Source organism: Ochotona curzoniae, unplaced genomic scaffold, assembly GCF_017591425.1.
Source record: "Ochotona curzoniae isolate NIBS_2020 unplaced genomic scaffold, NIBS_Ocur_1.0 scaffold_2587, whole genome shotgun sequence".
In the NCBI taxonomy this organism is placed as follows: Eukaryota; Metazoa; Chordata; class Mammalia; order Lagomorpha; family Ochotonidae; genus Ochotona; species Ochotona curzoniae.
The window spans coordinates 29,401,277-29,425,674 of record NW_024467096.1 but is presented as its reverse complement, the minus strand read 5'-3'; the positions used below and the strand labels follow the sequence as shown (position 1 = coordinate 29,425,674).

General features: G+C 45.6%; 1 protein-coding gene across 10 annotated transcripts in view; it reads right to left on the bottom strand.

Moving 5' to 3' along the window:
• The window catches only part of PHC3 (polyhomeotic homolog 3), a 107,259-nt gene extending 86,094 nt beyond the window's left edge, over positions 1–21,165 (bottom strand). For 8 of the 10 annotated variants that reach the window (XR_005886113.1, XM_041003023.1, XM_041003025.1 and 5 more), the window contains exons 1-4: positions 21,124–21,152; positions 16,442–16,607; positions 8,214–8,369; positions 6,936–7,013 (exon numbers count right to left, since the gene is read on the bottom strand). Coding sequence is in view for 9 of the 10 variants with exons in the window: in XM_041003023.1 (XP_040858957.1) it covers positions 6,936–7,013; positions 8,214–8,369; positions 16,442–16,607; positions 21,124–21,137 (414 nt within the window). In the remaining variant the exon portion in view is untranslated. Of the gene's footprint in view, positions 1–6,935; positions 7,014–8,213; positions 8,370–16,441; positions 16,608–21,080 lie in introns of all 10 variants that reach the window. The other 2 variants (XM_041003031.1, XM_041003024.1) reach the window with 2 other exon arrangements.
• Positions 21,166–24,398: the final 3,233 nt, after the last annotated feature.

The window sequence follows — 24,398 nt, the reverse complement described above, 5'->3', positions numbered from 1 at the left end:
TCACTCATGACTAAGACCTGGTTGAGTGTAGATGCGAAGTGAATTTTCGTGTATTCTCAGTGACAGGGTCATGAAAGATTTAAGCATGCAAGGGGACCAAGACCTGGTGGTTTTAGGGAATTATCCAGAAGATAATTTCAGTAAGATAGATGCAACAGCTCAATTATGAATACAGAGATGGGATATTATTATAGAACATCACTGATCGCCACACACTAGCCCACACCAAAGCTATGGATGGGGGCCTCTTTGGCAGCGTTGGGTACCATTACCCGACTGAGTGTTGGAGTTATGGAGTGGTCACATTTGGCAGGATCAAGACACTATCCAGCACGCAAGAGAACTTGGGCTGGGGCTAGACTCTGTGGGATTGTGTGGGCCCAACCCTTTGGAATACAAGTCCCCTGGGTTAGCTCGCAAGCTGGGGTTGCAATGGTCTAAGCCAGGTGTGACCATGCCATCTGCCATCACTCATGGGTAAAGGAACCCACAACAGTCAGGGTAGGTCAAGGCAGCAGCACCCAAATGTGCATCTTTACAAAGGATGTGGGGTGGGCCGGGCTGCCACTGGAAGGGGGCAGAATGGTCAGGGCTGAACAAACCTTAACTCACAAGAAACAACAGCAATCAGGTTGGAGCACAGCTCTGCGTGAGGCAGAGGCACTAAGCCACAGCATTCAAGGGGCCAGGACAAGTGAGGGGCTCTGCCAAGCGGAGACAGAACAACCACCGGCCTGCACCTGATCTATGGCTGGGAAGAGGCCCGGTTGGGGAAATAACGGGACACCCTAGCTAGGTTGAGTTTCCCACCAAGGAGCGCATGGGCTGGAACTGAGGTTGCATTCTGATCAGGATACGATTGTAATCTCACTTGGCACAAGTGTGGACTGGGACTGGAAGCACCAAGCCAGGCCAAATTCCAACACCATCTGGTACTCTGGAGGACTGGGGAGAGATGTGTGACAGACTAGGCTAGGTCTCAGTCCTTACCGAACTATGTGTGAGCTGTGTGGGGGTATGGAAGAGCCATGGCTGGGTTGAAATATCCAACAACAAGAACCAGCTTGGGTCGAAGGCCAGTCAGGAAAAGCCACTGTTCCTCCTAGGATAGAAGGTGAACTGAGTAGTGCTGGCTCATGGACCCACTGGTATGCGCAAAAACTGGCATTGGGAGAGGTTCTGGTGGAGGAGCCTGGGCAACTTCTCTGGCAGGACACAGTCCCATGCAGGTAAGCGCAAGAAGCACAATAGGGAACAACCCAGAACAGGCAATGAAAATTATCCCACTGGCATACACATGGCATGGGTTGGGGGCAGACCAGGCTGAACCTGTTCACATTACCTTCTGGTAAATCCGAGCACCAGAACAGAGTGTGGGTCGAGCCAGGTTCGGTTGCAACACAAACCAGTACACAACAAGTAACGCCAAGGTGAGATGAGCCGTACCAGATGTGGTTGCAGCGCACAAGCAGCACATGTGACAATCGGGGAGGAGGCAAAGCCAACAGGGGAATGTGGGCACCCCTGCTGGATAACTACTTCCATTGGAAAGCGTGAATAGGGATGAGGGCAGTTCAGACTAGGCAGGGCTATAGCACCTGTGGGCCTCACGGCGAGCTGACTGTTCTGACTGGTACAAGTAAAAATTAGAGTGGGTTGAGGGGTGTTTGGGCTTAGCCACAGCATTAGCTGGCAGAGGCTGGTACTGGGAGCTAATTCTGTCAAGTCAAATGCCAAAACCACCTGGAGAGTGCATAATCTGGGAGTGGGTGTGGCCTAGTAGGGAAATAGTGGGCACCTCCCTCAGGGTTACCACCCTCACTGGACAGCACGAAAACCAGGCTAGGAGCAGGAGTGGCTAGACAGAAAGGCACCTGCCAGTGGGTGTATGGGCTGGATAATAGGTTGGTTGGGTTGAACTAGGTAGGCTTCAATGCCCATTGACATATACGAGAGCTAAATGGGATGTGGGACAGACTGGACAAGCCTGCGGTACATACTGGCAAGCATAGGAACCAGGGTAGGGGGCAGAACTGGTAGGGGTTTTGGGGAGTCGCCCCAACTAGGCTGCAGCTCCAACCGGTTTGCATGAAGACCGAGTATGAAGTGGGAAGGATCGAGCTGGACTACAACACCCATTGGTTCACAAGGAAGACAGGGCTGGAATCCAGACAGATCCAGCAATCGCAAAACCAGCATATGCATAAGCTGATTGGAGTGACAAGCGGTGCTGGAGTCTGTACTAGCAAACTCACTCAAGAATCAGATCTGGGATCAACTCAGATGAAGTTTCTTTGGATATCTCTCCAACTGAACTGCTGATCTTGGAACCCCAACCATCAAGAGCTGTCAGCCAGTGGACTCTGAATAGGTTTCATTGCAGTTGAGACGGTGAGATTGGCAGCAATCCAGAACTGATGAACTATCAAAACTGTTTGAGCAGGACCCTTGGAGAGCGCCTCATGTTGGGGATCGGGGATGGGTGGGAGGTAGGGTGGGGCTTTTCCCTTTGTTACTCCCCTAACCCCAGATACAGGGCAAAATGATTATAATAGTGTGGAAACAATGATATTACCCACTTTTACCCTGTAGCCCTTGACCCTTTGTACCCTAATAAACTAAGATTATAAAATTTAAAAAATAAAAAAAATAAAATAATGTAGAAACAATGGTCTTAACCACTTTTCTGTAGCTACTGACTCTTTGTGCTCTAATCAACTATGTAAAGATTATTAAAATAAAATAATTTTTAAAAAAACAGGGAGAGAGGAAGAGAAAGAAACAAACAAACAAAAAGAAAGAGTCAAACCGTTAGAAACTTTTGAATGTCTAGCAAAAGGGATGTGTATAAAGTCCACCCATACTTAGCAGTACTACACAGCAGCATCAATCTTTGTGTGCTAACACAGAAAGATCTCAAGACACACAACTAAGTGATAAAGCATAAAGTGCAAAATATCAATCACTCTTTTTCAATGTGTAAAAAGGAAAAAACCAAACTGATACACATATCTCATTATGACATTTATGTCCTCAAAACACAGCAAAGAGAGGAGACAGAGGACTACATAACAAAGGGTGCTAGAAAGATCCTAGTAAATGTCTTTTAAAGGTTTTATTCAGGCCTGGTGCGGGAGGTGGCCTAGCAGCTAAAATCCTCACCTCACACATGCCAGTATCCCACATGGGTGCTGATTCTAATCCTGGCAGCCCTGCTTCCCATCCCCTGATTCAGGCCTGGTAAAGCAGTCGAGGACGGTCCAAAGCCTTAAGACCCTGCACCTATATGGGAGACCCAGAAGAGCTCCTGGCTCCTGACTTCAGAGCAGTGCAGTTCCAGACATTGCAGCTGTTTGGGGCTGAATCAACAGATGGAGGATCTTCCTCTCTGTCTCTTCTCTGTGTATATCTGATTTTCCAATTAAAATGAAACATAAATCTTAAAAAAAATTGTTTTTATTTAAAAGGCAGAATTATGGAAGGGGAGGATGAGAGAAATATCTTTATCTGCTAGTTCATTACCCAAATGGCCAGCTTGGACCAGGATCCAGGAAATCCAGCCAGGTCTCCTATAGGTATCAGGGGCTAAAAGACTGGGGACAACTTTCACTGCTTTACCAGATTCATATCCAGGGAGCTAATGAATCACAAATCAAAAAGCTGGGATGCAAATAAGTTCCCACATGTGAGACTGGTATCACAGGTGATTGCTTAAAAGCTGTGTCACCATGCCAGCCCCAGGAGAACAGCTTAAAGGGCGGACAGCAAATGGAGGGGATGGAGGAGTGAGGATGAAAGGAGCTCAAAAGGCCCTAACACTCTTTTTATATTTTCTTGTTGTTGGTAAGTTTATAAAAGTTTATAAAAATAAAAATAAATGTTGAGGGGCAGGTGTGATGGATCAATATAAATTAATGAAGGCATAAAAATGACTTTCACAGCTCATTGTGTCTAAGACCATTATTAGGAAGCTAACAAAAACATGTCTTTTCCCTTCATGATGAAATAGTAAATTAAAGTCAAAATGCACATTCTAGGGCCAAAAAGCAACAAAAGTTAAAAGCAGCTCATGAGTCACTTAGAGAAACAACTGTAAGTTCCAGCAACAAAAACCTTACCAGACACCTGGAAGATATATATGACTACAATGGCACTTGGCTTATGCTGAAACCAAATCAATGACAGGTCTATCTATCTACATTGATACTCAGAAATACACAGTAATAAGCTAGGAAAGTTTCACAAATAACTTAGGGTGAATGAAGACTAAAAAGGGATATTTGCACTGTAGGGAACTCACATTTTATTTAGGCAATACAAAAATTAACAAAACAAAGCTCCTCAGCGTCCTTCCTTAAAGATTTCTGAATATATCACGGATTTTCTGCCTACACAGATAGGCACATACGATTTTTTTAAAATAAGCTAAATGACAGGAATTCTCTTCTCAGAATATTTTTCTTCCTTTTCTTCCCACTAAGTACAACTACAAACCTTGCACATCACATATAAAAAATATAAGACAACCTCAAAAAACTTCCACCACAGCAGTCCCCGGGGAGCAGCAGACATGCATCTGAGCTACCCATACCCGCGAGCCGCAAGAGCAACTCAGAATGTGTGCAGGCTGAAGCTCAGTAGGCACTCGGGCACAAAGAAACCTGCGTGGGAAAGGAAATAACCCCATCAAGCATACAACGTTAGTGCAAGACCACATCCAAAACATGTGTGAATATGCAGACCCTGGAAACCAGTGGTGAGGGCTCAAGAAATTCAGTTCCTGTTACTCGTAAAAGAGACAGAGATTGAATTCCTAGTCCTAGCCCTAGCCCTGGCCCAACCCCTGCAGTGTGACATTTGGAGAACGAACCAGAGGACAGGCATGTTCTAACTTAAAAAAAGTGTATGGCTTTGCCCACAAGTAATGTGCCACAGAGCTGCACAAGGTCTCTGAAGCTAAACAGGCCCTCAAGTTCACTAAGAAAAGAGCAGATGAGTGGGCATCCAGGCTAGCAGCTAAGGCTCTGCTTAGACGCCCAGGTTTTGTACTGCAATGCCGGGCTGAAGTCCGAGATCCACTTCTGATTCCAGCTTCCTGCTAACAGGAGGCAACAGGTAAGGGACTCAACTAGTTGGGTCCCTGCCATCCCACATGTGAAACCCAGCTGGAATTTCGGGATCCTGGTCTTGGCCTGAACCAGCCCCGGAAGTGACAGGAATTTGAGGAATGAGCCAAGAGATGGAAGATACACAATCTCTCCCCCTTCTCCCAGATACAAGAAGGAAGAAACAGAAGATTTGGGAACAATGGTCTCATTTCCCTAATCCTCAACCCTTCCTATCCTAATCAACTATGTAAACATCATCAAAAATAACTTTAAAAAAAGAAACCACTCAGAGCACCGCCATGATCATCCCCGTGCACTGCTTCACACGCAGCAAGCTCGTGGGCAACAAGTGGGAGAGGTAGAGGCCTGCCTGTGGTTGCTGTAAGCCGAGTACACCGAGGGGCACGTCCGGAAGCCATGCGCTACTGCTGCCGCCACCTGCTGCCGTCCCACGTGGGCCTGACCTTGCTTACTGCTCAACTACGCACGCACCTCTGGAGAAGTGACCACCTGCCCGGTGGTGGTCACTTCTCCAGAGGTGCGTGCCCCCAGCCATGGCCATCCCATGTCCTGCCTGGAGCTCCCCCGGCGGCGGGGGTAGAGGGCACTGAGCCCCCATGCTACCCAATAAACTCCTTGCAGGAAAAAAAAAAATCACATGTAAATAAATGTCAGCCCCATTCAGTTGAAGCACTGAAGACATCAACCTAAACCTTTCATTCTAATTACTTAAAGAGCCCAACCATCACAAAATCTCCGATCTTACTGCTGAGAATAATCTAGAATCAGTCATCCTGTTCTAACCAGGGGAAAAAGAGTGGCTAGCTCCCTGTAGATTCATTTAACAGTGTCTTCTCCCAAATCAGATTCCTAGTTCCCTCAGGTTGCATGGTTCTCAATTCAGTTTTTTTAATAATATGCCACGTTCACACGAAGTCTGCTCTCCAAAACCTCAGCCTGTCTAGCTGGTTACTTGACAGCCCACTGCAATCCTTTTTTTATCTGAGAGACCAAACTCCTCACTGTGGCTTCACGGTTATCTGGAAATCTACTTCCAAATAACTCACACTCAAAACTATTAGAACAGCCACCTGATGGATCGTTATTGTCACTGTCAACAGATTTCCACGACCGTGCTCTACCTTCTTTTTTAAATACTGAACTAAATTTACTTAGCTACCTTGGGCATTATAATTCATACTGCCAGTCAACTCGCTAAAGAAGTAACTCACCTGAAATAAAGAAAGAAAATGTAATATTATTCCTTTTAATATATAATCACTATGCCTGTAAGTTTTACCAAGGAACTTTCTATACTTTCCCAGTATGTACAAAATGTACAATTAAAAAAAGAGCTTTCTCTTACTCGTGTCTCAACATAAATCACTCTACCCTGAACGGATACTTGCACATTTGACTGAAATAATTCATATAAACTAAACAGTGTAATCTCCTAAACGTGAAATGCACAGTTACAGACACACAATTGTGACACACTGCTCTGTATCACAGAGAATGCATAGCCAGCATCTTAGCATCACATATTTCAGACTTTGAATACACACTCAAAGTTGAAGTCATTCAGAAGCAAGCAAGAGCTGAACAAAATCTGGGGAAAGGACACCTAAAAATAGATTTTTTAATTTCAGATTTTCAGAAGTTGAACACTAACTCTCAAATTCTTCACACCATTTTTGTTCTTCGGCATTTAGTTTATTTGCATGCAACAAAAACATAGTAACAGCTTTATAACTATAAACAATTTACTTCTGAAAGACAGAAATTAAAACTTTTTATTCTAGGGGGAAAAAAAAGCAAGATACTTACAGATGTCTGGGACATACTGGACTGCTGCGTGACACTCCCTGTGGGGGATGTAGGTGGTCTTCCACTGGACAAACTTGCCTAAAACAGTAAGACCTTTACAATATGTCTATAAAACTTGAACTTACAAGCGTCCCTGAACAAACATAACAGCAAAGACAAGCCCAAATCCTGGAAAGTGTACCTATAAAATAAGTCATTTAATGGTCACCAGGGCTTAAGAGTTGGAAACACTTCTATAAAGAAAACAAAAAGCTAAATGATGAAAACAAGGAACTCGAATGGCTAACCTCATTTTATTCGCAGCACTCAGGCTTATGCCACAGGGCTTTGAGGCAGTCCTCTAAATGCAATCATCTCTCCAACACTAACACAAAGACACTGGGACAACCACAAGAGCTGGAGGTTTTGAGTTTCCTCCGTGATGTTTTTTAAAAACTACGCTACTGAGATGTAGCAGCAGTAACCAAAATAAACCCTTCTCAGGTTCCGTCAACCGAGATCCTCCACTATTGAGAAGATTTAAGATTAAATCTCACCCAGAATTTTGTTTAAAAAAAATAGCAAAAATAATGAAAACCTCTTTAAAACAAACATGTTATCAGTTGGGATGATTATATTTCAGAAAGATGCACATATACATTTTTTATGAAATATTTCTAGAGGGATAAAGATTGCCCCATCACGCAACTCTGCAGAGTAGGAATTACGGCTATGCAAAGAACACCACTGTCTTGTGCTTTTAAATAAAAGGTGTAAATTACTTATCAAAAAAATTCATTTTTTGGTTAAAATAAAATCCATATAACCCTAAGATTCATTGTTACCACTAGAATTTAACTGAAATTTAGCAGAAACATTTAACAGAAATATAATTTAAATGTATATTAGAAAAAGTATGTATTACTTACATTCATAAGATGTAACGCTTGTTTATAAAATTTTATTTTATAATTTTATTTTGTACATTTAATTTTTTAACTATATTATTTATATTTATATTTTTATTTAATAGAAGTTTATCAGAAAAATAATTCATACAACCCTAAGTAGTTATTGTTAGACATAGAATTAGATCTACAACCTATGTCACAAGCCTAGCATTTCTCCAATTTATATAAAACAAACACCAACCATCTTCATTTTCCCAATTAACTTTGACAACCCAATCATATATTTTCTTTGGGAGAAATCATCTCAGAAAATGTGAGAACTCTGAAAGAGTGCTGGATCATTACTTCTCACTAGCTCCCCGCTGCTGCCGCACACGCTGGGACTCACCTGAACAGCAGCCAGGCTCTGCAGCTGCGAGCTGCTCAAGTGCTGCTGCTGCAGAGCCGCGGTGTGCAGCATCAAGTGCTGCTGCTGGGCGGCGTACATTTGCTGCAGGTACTGAGCCGCAGAGCTGGAGGGACGATGCAAGGCCTGTTGAATTACCTGTGATAAGTCAAATAAACCCACATCAAACCAAATTCAAGTTCAGCTTAAATTGAAAGCATTTTTAAAAACCATAGTTTAAAGCTTCACTACTTCAGTATTTAAAGTTATCGAGCTTACTAACAAATTCCTCTTCTGGCTATGTACCATCAGACTCCACTTTACCAGCAGACACAATGCACCAAAACAAAAGCAAATTCGAACTCACTAGCAGTCAAAAAGTTATAAATCAAAGACCCAGCGTGATGACTCAGTGGCTAAATCCTGGCCTTGCAGATACCAGCATCCCATCTTGGCATCAGGTCGTGTCCCAGCTGCTCCCCTTCCCATCCAGCTCCCTCCTTGTGGTTTGGAAAGCAGTAGAGGATAGTCCAAAGCCTTAGGACTCTGCATGCACCCAGAAGAAGCTTCTGGCTCCAGACTGGCTCAGCTCTGGCCATTATGGCCACTTGGGAAGTAAACCAACAGGCGGAAAATCTTTCTCTCTGTCTCTATTTCTGTCTGTAAAACTCTCTTTCCAATAAAAATAAATAAATCCTTACAAAATGAAAGAAGCCCAGTGCAATAGCTCAGTGGCTAAATCCTCACACTCCATACCAGGGATCCCATATGGGTGGAATTCATTCCTGGCTGTTTCACTTCCCATCCAGCTCCCTGCTTATGGCTGGGAAAGCAGTAGAGGACAGCCCAAAGTCCTGGGATCGTGTACCTGCACGGGAGACCTGGAGGAAGCTCCTGGCTTCAGATGGTCTCAGCTCCAGCAGTTGCGGTCATTTGGAGAGTGAACCAGCCGACAGAAGATCTTTGTCTATCTTTCCTCTCTGTAAATATGCCTTTCCAATAAACTAATCAATCTTAAAAATTACAACCTAACACAACCATACTACTTTGTTTCAGATAGACACATTTTTAAAACACTACCACTAATTACTGGGAAATAAGTATCTCTGGTACTATGAATTTAAGTTGGTACACCTGCTTGAAAAACATTTTGGAGGGCCCGGAACCGTGGCAAGCAGCTAAAGTCCTCACCTTGAACACGCCGGGATGCCATATGGGCACCGGTTCTAATCCCGGCAGCTCCACTTCCCATTCAGCTCCCTGCTTGTGGCCAGGGAAAGCAGTCGAGGATGGCCGAAAGCCTTGGGACCCTGCACCTGTGTGGGAGACCCAGAAGACGCTCCTGGCTCCTGACTTCGGATCAGCGCAGCACTGGCTGTGGCCGTCACTTGGGGAATGAATCATCGGACGGAAGATCTTCCTCTCTGTCTCTCCTCCTCTCTGTATATCTGACTTTGTAACAAAAATAAAATTAAATCATTAAAAAGAAAAAACATTTTGGAGAATACTTCTACTATGCATTCACTACAGTTACACAGATCAGTGCCCTCCAAAACTGAAGCCACTAGCCTCTAGCTTCTATTAAGCATGTAAAATGTGGCCACTGCAGCTAAGGAAATGAGTTTTTAACTTAATTTTTAACACATTTATTTACTTACTTGAAATGCAGATGAATAGAAATAGGAGAGAAGGGAGAAAGGGCAGGAAGAGACAGATGGAGAGGTGGGAACAGAGAGAGGGAAGAAGAATATCTTCAGCTTGTTGGATCATTTCCCAATCACTGCAACGCCAAGCCTGGGTCAGGCTGACGCCATAAAGTCCACCTGAGTTTCCTATAACAGTGTGGAAGCGGACCAAACCTGCATCATTTCTGCTACCTTCCCAGGAGCGCTAGCAGCAAGCTGGATTGGAAGCAGAGTGCCTGGCCCCCAAACCAGTTCTCCACTATGTGATGCTAGCATTGTAAGTGGGAGTCTAGCCTTTTGAAACCCAATGCTAGCCAGGGTTTAAATTTTAAATTGAATTTTAAGTGTAAGCAATCATATGTATGTAACAGCTACTTTATCACGCAATACGCACGTATTTATTTAGAAAACATTCCCAAGTGCATATGTAGTAGGTTGAAAAACTCAGTATACTAAATAGTTTAAAGAATAGGACACCATTTTCATTTTAAATATTTGAAACAATATTCAGAAAGACATTCAAAATCTACTCACAGAACTAGATTAGAGATGACTTTTAGCTTCTAGCTTATACTTTTCTATAAATATGTGAAATCTTAAAATGAGTAGGTATAGCAATCATAAAATAAAGTTCTTTCAGAAAATTACTTGGGCCCAAAACACAAAAACAAACAAACAAAAAGATTATTTGGGTCCAGCGCAGTAGCCTAGCGACTAAAGCCCTAGAATTGAACACACAGTGATCCCGTAGGGGAACTGGTTCGTGTCCTGGCAGCCCCGCTTCCCATCCAGTTCCCTGTTTGTGGCCTGGGAAAGCAGTCAAGGACAGCCCAAACCCTTGGGACCCTCATCCATGTGGGAGACCCAGTAGAAGCTCCTGCTTCAGATCAGCTCAGCTCCGGCCTTTACAGCCACCTGGAGAGTGAATCATCAGATGGAAGAGCTTCCTCTTTGTCTCTCCTCCTCTCTACATATCTGACTTTCCAATAAAAATAAAGTAAATCATCAAAAAGAAAATCACTCAATCTGGTTATTTTTGAAGGATTTATTTTGTTTTGTTTATTGCAAATGCAGATTTACAGAGCAGAAGAGAGAGAGAGAGAAAGAGAGAGAGAGAAAGATCTTTCATCTACTGGTTTACTCCCCAAGTGGCTGCAAGGGCCAGAGCTGAGCTGATCCAAAGCCAGGAGCCAGGAACTTCTTCCGTGTCTCTTACGCAGGGTGCAAAGTCCCAAGGCACTGGGCCTCTGCTGCTTTCCCAACCACAAGCAGGGAGCTGGATGGGAAGTGGAGCAGCTGGGACATGAACCAGTGCAAATATGTGATCCCAGCACATGCAAGGTAAGGATTTAGCTACTGAGCAATCGTGTCAGGCCCTTTTAATGCTTTTAAAATCTCAGATTCTTTGCTTTAATTGTTTCAACATATAAAACCATTTTTTTTCAGTCAATCTTAAAAAAAAATTTAGAGGTCACTATTGTGGAATAGTAAATGAAGCCACTACCTAGGACACCAGCATCCCATATGGGCGATGGCCCATGTGTGTTCCAGCAGCTCTACTTTCAATGCAGCAATCTGCCAAGCCACTTAGGAAAAGCACCAGAAGATGGTCCAAGTGCTCAGGTTCCTGCCACCCTCATGGGAAACCTCAAAGAAGCTCCTGGTTCTGACTTGGCCCAGCCCTAGTCTTTGTAGCCATCTGATGAGTAAACCACCAGATAGAAGGGCTATCTGTCTCTCTCAAAATTCTTTCCAAATACAGATCCTTTTAATTTCTGCACATGTTAATTGCAATATTTAGTTAGATCTGAGCCTGCAACTTAATCTATGTAGAAAAGCATCCTATTAAGACCAGAGGAAAATCCTGTGTCAGTCCAAATGCCAGATTATTCCAACACTTGGCAACCACAACCCAAAGTTACATGCCCACTGTGACCTTGAAATAGCACAGAACTCCAACCTCAGCCTTGAACCACAGACTGCAAAGAGCACAGAGTAACAGACATAAAACTACAGCTTGGGCTTCAGTCAGGACATGCAGAGCCAAAATGTCAGGAATCCCTCACTCAGACTTTAAGAAATACTGCCCCATGTCACAGCTCACTTTCCTGCATTGGTACCTAGACTGTTCTCCATACAACGAAGGCCTGTCACAAAAGCACTGTGGGTTTCTAATGTCTAGTTGCTGGGGACTAGAGGTCAGCAGTAAGTGATTTACTATTACAACATTCCTTTTCTGGTCAGATAAATCTATATATGACCTTCTAGTTCCATCCCAAAATACAAAATCAAACTAAAATAAACTTGACACATTGCTGTCGAAGGGTATTAGTTAACTTTTTCTGTTCTCTGCACAGTCCTCCATTAACATTCAAGGCAAGCACACAGCAGGGTAAATACAAGCTAACAGCACAGCGCATCGCTCTCTGTCCTGCATGATGGGGAGGCAGTCTGGCGAACTGACAAGGACTATCAAAGGAAAGCTGGAAAGTTAAAGAATTACTTAAGTATTTCAATAAGCACTGATCTGATTCCATTGTAGAAGAAATAACTAATGGCATAAGAACTCGAATCAATGCTATCCATGACAGACTTGCATCCTAGATCCATTAAAATTTGATTTTTTTTTAAATTAGGACATTCAGATTAAGTGAAAATTAGAGAATAAGCACATATTAAAATATAACTTTATCTCTCTGCTCAAAGATCTATATAAGTCTTTTCTACCCTTCCTGCCTCTGAGAAAAGTGAAGAACATCAAAGCACACTCTACATTCCATCCTTCAGTGGCCAATAGTTCTCACTTCACAGTGCTTTCAGCAAATCAAGTCCTAAACCACATAAGAGATAAGTAGTATGGGGCCCGGCAGCGTGGCCTAGTGACTAAAGTCCTTGCCTTGAACGCACTGGGATCCCATATGGGCGCCGGTTCTAATCCCGGCAGCCCCGCTTCCCTTCCAGCTCCATGCTTGTGGCCTGGGAAAGCAGTCGAGGACGGCCCAAAGCTGTGGGACCCTGCACCCATGTGGGATACCAGGAAGAAGTTCCTGGATCCTGGCTTTAGATCAGCATAGCATCAGCCATTGTGCTCACTTGGGGAGTGAATCATCAGACGGAAGATCTTCCTCTCTGTCTCTCCTCCCCTCTGTGTATCTGACTTTCCAATAAATAAATATATTAAAAAAAAAAAAAACAGAATAGTAGTCATTATATTAGGATATCCACAGCAGACACATGCGGACAGAGGGAGGACTAAATTGTAAACAACTGTTTTCAGGGTAGACTGCAATAATCAAGATTCTAAAAAAAAAACAAAAACAAAATTCTAGAGACAGCAAGGTGATCTAAAAAACAAGAACTTCCTCAACAGTTAAAGCTCAAACTCTGAACTCAAAAACCTGCCAGGCATTTTTGAGTCTGGAAAGCTACTTAGGCTATATTTAAGACTTCAGTTTGGGGGCCAGCGTGACGGCACAGCAAGTTAACCACCCGCGACTCCAGCATTCCAAGGCAGAACACCAATTTGCGTGCTGACTGCAGCATTTCCAATCCAGCTCCTCAGAGCAGAAGTGCCCCTCTGCCACCCAAAGATCAGCATTCCTGGCTCCATCCTCAGCCTGGCACAGCCTCAACCGTCACAAGCACTGGGACAGTGAAACAGCAAATGCAAGATCTCGTTCTCTCTCTCACTCACCCTTTCAAATAAACATATCTTTTTTAAAAAATAAACAAAACACTTCTGGGCCCGGCGCGATGGCACAGTGGTTAAGGTCCTCGCCTTGCACGCCCGGGATCCCATATGGGCGCCGGTTCTAATCCCGGCGGCCCGCTTCCCTTCCAGCTCCCTGCCTGTGGCCCGGGAAAGCAGTCAAGGACGGCCCAAAGCTTTGGGACCCGCGTGGGAGACCCGGAAGAGGCTCCTGGCTTCAGATCGGCATAGCATCGGCTGCGCTCACTTGGGGAGTGAATCATCGGATGGAAGAGCTTCCTCTCTGTCTCTCCTCTCTGTATATCCGCCTTTCCAATAAAAATAAAATAAATCTTAAAAATAAAAAAAAAACCACTTCTTTTCCAGGGGCAGATGTTAATCACGGTTGACAAGCTCACATTCCACTGTGTTCAAGTCCTGACTCCAGTCCTGATTCAGCTTCCAGTCAACACGTACTCTGGAAGATAGCAGGCATTGCCTCAAGAAGCCGAGCTTCTACCACTTGTGTGGGAGACAGAGACTCGGCTCTGGGCTCCTGGTTGGCCAACTCCACCCATGGCTGTTGTGGGCATCTAAAGAACAAACCAGGGGCCCAGTGCAGTAGCCTAGCAGCCTAAGTCCACACCTTGCATGCATCAGGATTTCATATAGGCACCAGTTCATATCCCAGCTGCTCTACTTCTCATTCAGCTCCCTGCTTGTGGCTGGGAAAGCAGTAGGGGACAACCCAAACCCTTGGGACCCTGCCACCCACACAGAAGACCCAAAAGAAGTTCCTGGCTCTGGATCTGGATCGGCTCAGCTACGGCCATTGCAGCAACTTGTGAGTAAACCAGCAGATGGAAGATCTTTCTCCTTGTCTCTCCTTCTCTCTGTAAATCTTGACTTACCAATAAAAAGAAATAAAAAAAAAAAAAAACATGAACAAGATAACGGAAAAGATTTCTCTCTTTCTCTTTCTTTTTTTTAAAGACTTATTGATTTTGGGGCCCGGTGCCGTGGTATAGCAGTTAAAGTCCTTGCCTTCAACGCGCCTGGATCCCATATGGGCACAGGTTTTAATCCCAGCAGCTCCACTTCAATCCAGCTCCCTGCTGTGGCCTGGGAAAGCAGTCAAGGACGGCCCAAAGTGTTGGTTCCTGCACCTGCGTGGGAGGCCCCGAGGAGGATCTGGGCTCCTGGCTTCGGATCGGCACAGTACTGGCCATTGCAGTCACTTGGGGAGTGAATAGTTGGATGGAAGATCTTCCTCTCTGCCTCTCCTCCTCTCTATCTGCCTTCGCAATGAAAAAAAAAAAAAGTTTTTTTTTTTATTATTTATTTTTAATGGAAAGCCAGATACAGAAATAGAAGAGACAGAGAGGAAGCTCTTCAGTCTGCTGATTCACTCCCCAAGTGGCCACAAAGGATGGAGGTGAGCCGATCCAAAGCCAGGAGCCAGGAGCTTCTTCCAGGTCTCCCATGCAAGTGCAGGGTCCCAAGGCTTTGGGCTAACTCAGTTGTTTTCTCAAACCACCAGCAGGAAGCTAGATGGGAAGCGGGACCTCCTTGACGAGAACCGACAACCACATGGGATCCTGGCACATGCAAGGTGAGAACTCTAGTCACTATGCTACCGCGCCCGGCCCTCTCTCTCTAGCTTTCAAATTAAATACATAAATTTAGGGCCCAGCATGATGACTCAATTAGCAATCCTCCCCCTTGCAAATGCTGAGTTCCCACATGGGCACTGGTCCATGTCCCAGCTGCTGCACTTCTCACTCAGCTTCCTGCTTGTGGCCTGGGAGAGCACCAGAGGACAGACCAAAGCCTTGGGACCCTACACTCATGTGAGACCCAGAGGAAGCTCCCGGCTTCAGATGGGCTCAGCGTCGGACCTGGCGTCCATTTGGGGAACGAACCAGCAAACGGAAAATCTTGCTCTCTGTTTCTCCTTCTTTTTGTAAATCTGCCTTTCACTGGAAACAAATAAATCCTTTTAAAAAATAAATGTAAAACGTTGTTTTACCCATCTATAAAATGAAGGTAAGAGTACCTACTTCATATATACATATTATTTGAATTAAGTGAAATAACCCAATAAAGCATGTATAAAAGGCCAGGCACATAACAAACATTCATTCAGCATTAGGCATTTTTTAGGAGACAGCTGGAATGCGACCACACAGTTCTGGATGCTCGTGTAACCGTCAATCACTAATGAAGCAGCAGTGCCATCCTCATTTTACACTTTCCTGAACCTCAAGACTCTAACGCTCATCTAAAGCTCCACTACCGCTGCTAACAAAAAGGGAATTCAAAGATCTCGGGCTTCAATGTCTGTGCCCATTTTACACAAGAAAATACAATACTGCTTCAAACGCCTTTACTATAAAGACCAAGACAACTAAGTGAACTGACACTTTTTCTAAATATTTCTTTCCCCCTTCGTCACCAAGAGTTTCAGAAAATGGATCCTCCCGCTTAGGGTTTTGAGGCCAGCTGGGCTTACGGGGACCTGCTTAACATCTCTCCAGACCTCAACAGATCTCCCTAAACCACACTTTAGAATCAAATATGCAACAATCCAGAAAAACCTAGAGCCGCGGTTCTATGTGTTAGGGCTTAGTCTGGATGCCTTCACATCACAGCAGCAACACCGAGACCTCCAGTTACAATGTTCCTGGCACACAGAAAAAGCTACAAGCTGACAACCCTCTCAGGGATATGACTGGTAAATAACTGTCGGTTGTTTCAAAAACTCAACTTTCTAACTGTACACTTGAAGCTATTAAGCAATAAATGCTCATCATCCTAGCTCTTAGCCTACACATCTTGGTACTCATGGCCAAAAGTACCTGTACGGCATGTCGGTCTGAACCGCTGTAGACAGAGATCTGTGGCTGCTGCATCCGAGAGGAAGAAGTGGTGATGGTGGTGGTGGTGGTGCTACTGGTTGTTGTCGACACAGAAGATGTCCCAGGGTTTGGTTCACTATCCATAGCTGTACTGTGGTCCTTAAATCTGGCAGATAACACAAAGCGTTCGTGTTGATAAATGCATTATGTCATGAACCTTGAAGAATATTTGTTCCAAGGAACTAATCAGCAATGGTCTAGATTTCTAGGAAGACCCTTGTAATATAAAGCTAGCGCAGTCACCATTCCCATGGGCTAGGGAAAAACACTTCACACCTAATCCAAACACAATAGTGAAAACCTTTACATTAAACTCAAATGACAATATAACTTGATAAATCCTAGCCTAAAGTTTGTATTATTGAAACAAGAGGGCCCGGCACAACAGCCTAGTGGCTAAATCCTCGCCTTGCAAGCCCAAGATCCCAGATGAATGACAGTTCATATTCCAGCTGCTCCACTTTCCTTCCAGCTCCCTCTTTGTGGCCTGGGAAAGCAGCAGAGGATGGCCCAAAGTACTGGGACACTGCTCCCAGGTGGGAAACCCAGAGGAAGCTCCTGGCTCCTGGCTTTTGATCAGCTCAGCTCCCGCCATTGTAGTCACTTGGGGAGTGAAGCAGTGGATGGAAGATCTTTCTGTCTCCTCTTCTCTGTAGATCGGTCTTTCCAATTAAAAGAAATAAACCTTAAAAGAAAAGAAAAAGAAAGACAGAAAGAGGGGAGGGGAGGGGAGGGGAGGGGAGGGGAGGGGAGGGGAGGGGAGGGGAGGGGGGGAGGGAGGAGGGAGGGAGGAGGAAGGAAGGGAGGAGGGAGGGAAGGGAAGGGAAACAAGGAAGATGGGGTGGGGGAGGGTTGGAGCGTGATGGCTCAACAGGCTAATCTTCCACCTACAAGTGCCAACATCCCATAGGGACTCCAATTTATGTTGCGGCTCCTCCATTTTCCATCCAGCTCCCTGCTTATGGCCTGAAAAGGCAGCAGAGGTTGCCCTTAGGATCCTGTACCCACATGTGAGACTAGTAAGAGACTGCTGGCTTCAGGTTGGCTCAGCTCTGGCGACTGAGACCATTTGCAGAGTGAACCAGCGGACAGAAGATCGTTCCCTCTGTCTCTCCTCTCTGTACATCTGCCTCTCTAATAAAAATAACTAAATAAATCTTAAAAAAAAAAAATCAGTGAAGGTCAGGGCTAGCATACCAAAGTCTCCACCTGCAATACTGGCATCCCGACATGGGGTACTGTGCTTCATAACCACTTCCAATTCTACTTACTATTAAGGCCCCAGTCTGGGCCCCTACCGTCCACGTGGGGATCCAGGAGAAGCTCCTGGCTTCACTCTAGCCCAGCGCTAGCCATTGCAGCCATCCAAGGAGGTAACTAGGACATGGAGGATCTCTGTACCTTTTACTGCCTCCAACTTGGTGGGAGATGAATAACTTTTTTTTTTTTTAGATTTATTTATTCTTACTACAAAGTCAGATATACAGAGAGGAGGAGAGACAGAGAGGAAAATCTTCCGTCCGATGATTCACTCCCCAAGTAAGCTCAACGTCTGAAGCTATGCCAATCCGAAGCCAGGAGACAGGAACTTCTTCCTGGTATTGCACACAGGTGCAGGGTCCCAAAGCTTTGGGCCGTCCTCGACTGCTTTCCCAGGCCACAAGCAGGGAGCTGGATGGGAAGCGGAGCTGCCAGGATTAGAACCGGCGCCCATATGGGATCCCAGTGCATTCAGGGCAAGAACTTTAGCCGCTAGGCCACGCTGCCGGGCCCCTGAACAGTTTTCTTAGGGGCAGGTGTCCCAGGTTAAGCCGCTGCTTGCAGCCTGGCACTCCATATCAAAGTGCTGCTCTGAGTCCCCTTGCTGCACTCCCACCCAAGTCTCAGGGAGGGAAAGCAATGAATCATGAAGCGGTGCTGCAGCCCTTCCACCTACATGACAGACCTTCCAGCACCTAGCTCTGGGCCCTAGCCACGGCTGTTAGAGGCATTTAGCATGGAAAATCTCTCTCTCTCTCAAATAAAGTAAATCCTTACTGAAAACTTCTCTTCAAAAATAAGTTAATTAGGGACTAGTACAATGACCTAACTTGCAACATCTCATATGGGTGCCAGTTCATGTCTTGACTGCTCCACTTCCCATTCAGCTCCCTGTTTATGACCCAGTAAAGTAGTAAAGCACAGCTGGAATCCTTGGGACTTTGTACCTATGTGGGAGACCCAGAGGCAGCTCATGACTTCAAATCAGCTCAGTTTCAGCCACTGGGACCCCTTGCAGAGTGAACCAGCAGATGGAAGATCTCTCTCTCTCTGTAAGTCTGTCTTTCCAATAAAATACTACATCTTTCAACAAGTTAATAAAAAAAAAAAAACCTTAGTGGCACGCATTTGGTGCACCAATGGAGATACATTTTGGGATATCTACATCCCATAATAGAGTGCCTGGGTTCAAATTTCAGCTCTGCTCTCAACTCCAGCTTCCTCCTGATACACTCCATGGGATGCAACAGGTAATGGCCCAAGCACTGGGTCCTTGTCATTAGCACAAAAGACCGTCGTTGAAGTCCCAGCTCCTGGCTGTGGCCAGCCCAGTCCCTTCCTGGGACTTTTGCAGGAAATCAGGAAATAATGGAGGATCTTTTTTCTTTCTCTTTCTCTCCCTTTCAGAGGTCTTTAATTGAACTATCTCCCTAATTTGCCTACAGTGTTCTTACCAACTTCTAATAACTAAATTTTATTTCTAACCAGGTTACTTTGGAGAAACAGAAAAGCAGATAACAACTCTGTACCTCCCTTATAAAACGTCTTTTTCATGAGGAATTGTTCTATATTTTAATACATCATAATAATGTCACTTCCCTCATTGTGGACAGTAAAGTACTTTTTTTTTTTTAAGATTTATTTCTTTGAAATGCAGAGCCCAGAGTTTCCATTGGCTTTTCTCCCTCAATGACTGCAACAGCCGGGCTGCACCATGCCAAGAACTCCACCCAGGGGTCCCCACAGGGCAGCAGGCATCCACGCAGCTGGCCCTCTCTGGGCCTCCCAGGCAGACGGGCAGGAAGCTTCAGCTCAAGCAGAAGAGGCACGGATTTTAAGTGGCACTCCAATATGGAATCCAAGTGTACCCACAAGAGGCTTAACAGGCCTCACCGACTTGCTCATGTTTCCCCACCAACCTTACAATCTTGTGGCACAAAACTCCACTAAGTACAGAAACTACATTCAAACATTTTCAGTAAAATCTCAAGCACTCAACACTAACAGAAGCTAGAACTGCACTTGCTTTTGAAGGGTCAGTAGTACTGGTTTCATCTTCCTTAAGACAAACAAAATCTGACCGCCCTCACACTAGCAGCACTGAAAAGAAAACAACAAGAACACGTTCTAGTTTATGCAAAGGAAAGAAAAGAATCTGGTGCTAATTGTGATTCCATACACTATTCCCAACAAATTCCTTTTATGTACAAATGCTTTGTTCTATGGCATGTATGCAAACAACATGTGTTCTGAGAAACCCAAATGTGGAAAGAAAAAAAAAAACTATTTAGCAAGAGGAAAAACAAAAGGAAAAATGCAGGAGGAAAAAAAAAAAGCTGACTGCTTACTAACTTTGGGTTAGTAAATGGCTCACACATTGTTATGCTGCTCTGGCATTTTCTTCCAGTAACATCCCTGGCAGTTGATCAACACCCTTCAGAATTAGTCGTAGATAACGTAAACTTTTTAGCAAACTGCTGCCGGGCCCACTACTTCTGTACCAGCGAGCTGCAAAAAGCCATGCTTTTACAACGTTCTGCTCAACCAAATTCTGAAGCCAAATACCGCGGCAAGCAGTTCCTAGTACGAACCAAAAATGGTCACAGAGAATCCAAATCCTAGGCTAAAGTCTAAACCTCGGTGCGTGGAACTGGCCACACCACCGCCGTGCATCTCGAGGCCTGGCACAAAAGAACGATTTCGCTCACTCCACCGTCGAGGCACACCTGCAGACCACAGGCGGCAGGGGTGGACAGTGGCAGTGCCCCCGGAGGCCTGCCCAGGCATCAGTAAGTTTCCGAGTCGCTGGCTGGCCACACCGTTGCCCCGCCGCTAGGGAACGTGCCCCTCAGGGAGAGCCCAGGGCCGGCATGACCTCAGCTTGCACACGCCGGGGGGCCCGCGCGGGGAAGGCTGCCGCGGGAGGCCAGGGCCTCGGCTTCTCCCGCCGACGCCGAGCGGGAAGCTGGGGAGAAGGCGGGAGGCCTGGCAGCGCCCGCCCTGCCCAGCCCAGCCTCGGCCGGGGCCCGCGGGGCCCGCGCGCAGCGATGACAGCGCCCGGGGGGCCCCCAGGGACCCGGTCCCCGGACGGCCCCAGCAGCTGGGGTCCCAGGGGTGACCCCGCGGATGAGGGAGCCCACAGCGGAAGGGGCTCTCCCGCCTGGAAGGGAACTGCAGGCTCTCACACTTCGCCCCCGCCCCCCGACACGGGCCGAGCGGGCTCGTCCACCATAAGGTGGCTCTCGGGTCTCCTTCTCCCCTCACTAGCCGCGAAAGAGCCCCGAGCGCTGCCCCCCGGGGGATGTGTCGCGACCCTCACTCGCCCCGCCGGCTACGACATCAGTCACCAGCAAGTCACTCACTCCGCTTCCGCCATCTTCTCTCCTCCATCACTAACAGGGGCTGCGCATGCGCCCCCCGGCGGCGGCGGCGGGCGGAGGGGCGGGGTCGGCACAGCCCCGGGCCCCTGAGATCACGTGGGGTCCTCGGCTTCCAACCTCCTCCCACCTCCCCACCTCAGGCCTTTCTGCTCTGCGGGAAGGGAACAGGTTTCCCCAGTTCAGATCCCGGAGTGTCTTCTCCAACCCCGTTCCTTCTCTTCCCCAGGATCTTGTTCCTCTTGGGGAAGGGGTCCGTAGCAAAGACAAAAAGCAAAAAGTTCGGCTTAAAACTTGGAAGAAATCTCAAATATCCCCAACGCCTCTGTGAATTGCAGAGTGGTTTGAATATACCTGAGCGGACTGACTGGTGAGGTCTGAGGGAAAGAAGTCGCAGTGCTAGCTGCAGGCTCGGTGCCTGGGACGCACTGAAACGTGGGGCTGTGATCAGCAGCTCGATGCTGCATCTGGCTCAGAGATCAGGCGGCTAGGTGAGTGGGTGCTTGTTGACTCGTGTTGGTACTGTATTATTAGCTTTTCACTGTTACAATTAAATACTGAAAAGAAGCTATCTACGATGAGACAAGGGTTGGTTTTCAGGATTTGAGGTAATTTTTTCCTTGTGTTTTGGCAGATTCGCGGTCCGGAATCATCAGTCTGGACCCATGGGGCGGGGGGAGGGTAATGGAAGAGCTTGTTTGGAAGAACAGTAGGAGTTCAGCCTTTTGGCTGAGGTCCAGCGTGAGCGCGAGCAAGAGAGAGCCCAGTGGGCCTTTTTACCTACTTTTTGAAAGCTTCCTTCTGAAGACATACCAGCCCAAACCCGTCCGCAATGACCATAGGACGCCCTATTAAGACTCATCTTCTGAATGCCGTAGTTGGATTAAAGGTCCAGAGTGCCTCAGGATTCGACCTTTTGCATGAGGAAGGAAGCCATAGCCTTTTCAAACCATACCAGTTATCCTACGCAGTTAAGAAATATATCGGCCATGGTAGAAATATCATTTGTGGAAAGAATCTTGAACTGAATTTGAACTGTCATACTGCAACAAGGTGGAGGAATCCACCATGGGGGGAGGGCACGGGGAGGGGTTGGGGGAATCCCGGAGCCTAGGAAACTGTGTCACAAAATGAAATGTAATTATTTAAAAAACAGAAGAAGAAAATTGATAATCTCTTTCATCCTTTCCCTTCTCTCTGTCATCACACCTTTTCAATGATTAAAAATAAAACTTATGTTTATATGCAAAAAAAAGAAGTATCACTTGTGTATTCTGCATGAATTTACAGAGCACTTGGTAGAAGTTCCAAACATGATACTACACGGACCAAGCAGAAGTGGTCACCAGGGTTGCTATAGACTGACTACTTAGAGGTAATGCGAGACAAAATACAAAGTAAAATAGTAAATATAACTGTAAAATAATAGAGGTGAGACCCTGGAAAGAAGGGCTGCTCTGGAGAGTGGTGTGAATTTTGTAGCCATTTCCAGGCATCTCAATGTCCTGACACAGAGCCAGTCAGTGCTAGGGAAACTGCAAGTTGAGGAATGATAAATGTTCTTTTTTGCATTTCACAAGACAATGGAGTCACACTAATTTCAAGGGCTCATAATGAGGACCTGATATCCGTCCATGCAAGACTGTAAGGTGTTCTCTTGAAAAGCACACTTCAACCTCAGGAATCCTGTGGAGGACATGCCTACAGGGAAAAGGTCAGTTCCTAAGTAAACCTAGATTCCTCCCTTAGCTTCTTTCTCATCTCACATTTTCTAGCCTTATCTTCCTATCTGATAACAGTGCCCTTCCTGCTACTCTGAAAACTCATTAATAAAGTCCCCTTGGAAAGTCCCTATGGATGCTTGAAGATAAGGTAATACTAGTTTTTCTTTCTTTCTGACTTGCACATGATCTCGTTGTTATTGAAGACGATCAGCTTCCTGGGGCCGATGTTGTACCACAGAGGGTGAAACCAGTGCCTGTGATGCTGCCATCCCATGTGGGTGCCAGTTGGAGACTCGGCTGTTCCACTCGCCGTTCAGCTTCCTGTTAATGCACTTGGGGAAGCAGTGGAGGATGACCCAGGTGTTTGGGATCCTGGACCCCACATGATGATCTTGGCTCCAGGCTTGGGCCTGGCACAGCCCCACTTGTTTTGTCCACTTGCATAATGAGCCAGCAGGTAGAAGATATCTCTCCCTCTCTGTGTAATGCTGCCTATCAAATAAGCAAATAAACCTTTTTTTTTTTTATCAACTGATCATTGGTGTTGTTGAAACTGTTTTGTTTAGGAGAAAAAGTGAAAAAGTGCAATCTTCAACCTGAAGAATTAGAAAAAATATATATATTTGGAGACTTTGGCATCCCACGTGGGTACCAGTTCAGACCCCAGATGCCCCATGACTGTTCTGCTTTCTTGCTAGTGGCCTGGGAGAGTAGCAGAGCACAGCCCAAGTACTTGGAAGTCTGCAACCACATGGAAGACCCCAAAGAAGCTCCTAGCTTACGGCCTCAGACCGGCCCAGCTCTGGCCATCTCAACCACTTGGGGAATGATCCAACAGGTGAACTATTTCTCTCCTGTCTCTTTTCTCTTTGTAACTCATTATTTAAAAAAAAAAAAAAAGTGTTTGGAATGAATAGGCCAAAACTGTCCTTTTTCATTTCTATTTCCCAGGAACATCAAAAACCTATTAATACTATTATCACCTTCTACAGATTGCTTCAAAAGCAAAGATATATGTTAAATAAAATCAGATCATAATGTTTTTGAGACATTTCTTTTTTGTTTTGTTTTGTTTAAATATCTATTTGTTTTTATTGTACAGGGAGGAGAAGAGACAGACAGGAAGATCTTCCATCCATTAGTTCACTCCCCAAGTGACCACAATGGCTAGAACTGAGCCAATCCAAAGCCAGGAGCCCAGATCTTCTTCTGGATCTCCCATGCAGGTGCAGGGTCCCAAGGTTTTGTGCCATCTTCAACTGCTTTCCCAGACCACAGACAGGGAGCTGGATGGGAAGGGGGGCTGGCGAGATTAGAAATGGTGCCCATATGGGATCCTGTGGCATGCCAGATGAGGACTTTAGCAACTACGGTATCATGCTGGGCCCCTTTTGAGACATTTCAAAGCTCAGTATTTAACATAATAAGATCTAATCCTGTATGGTCTTTTATTGCGTGCAAAGGATTTCTATAAGACTCGTGCTGCTCTGCACAACTCTATGACTTCGTTATTATTCACGTTCAGCGCAGTAGTAT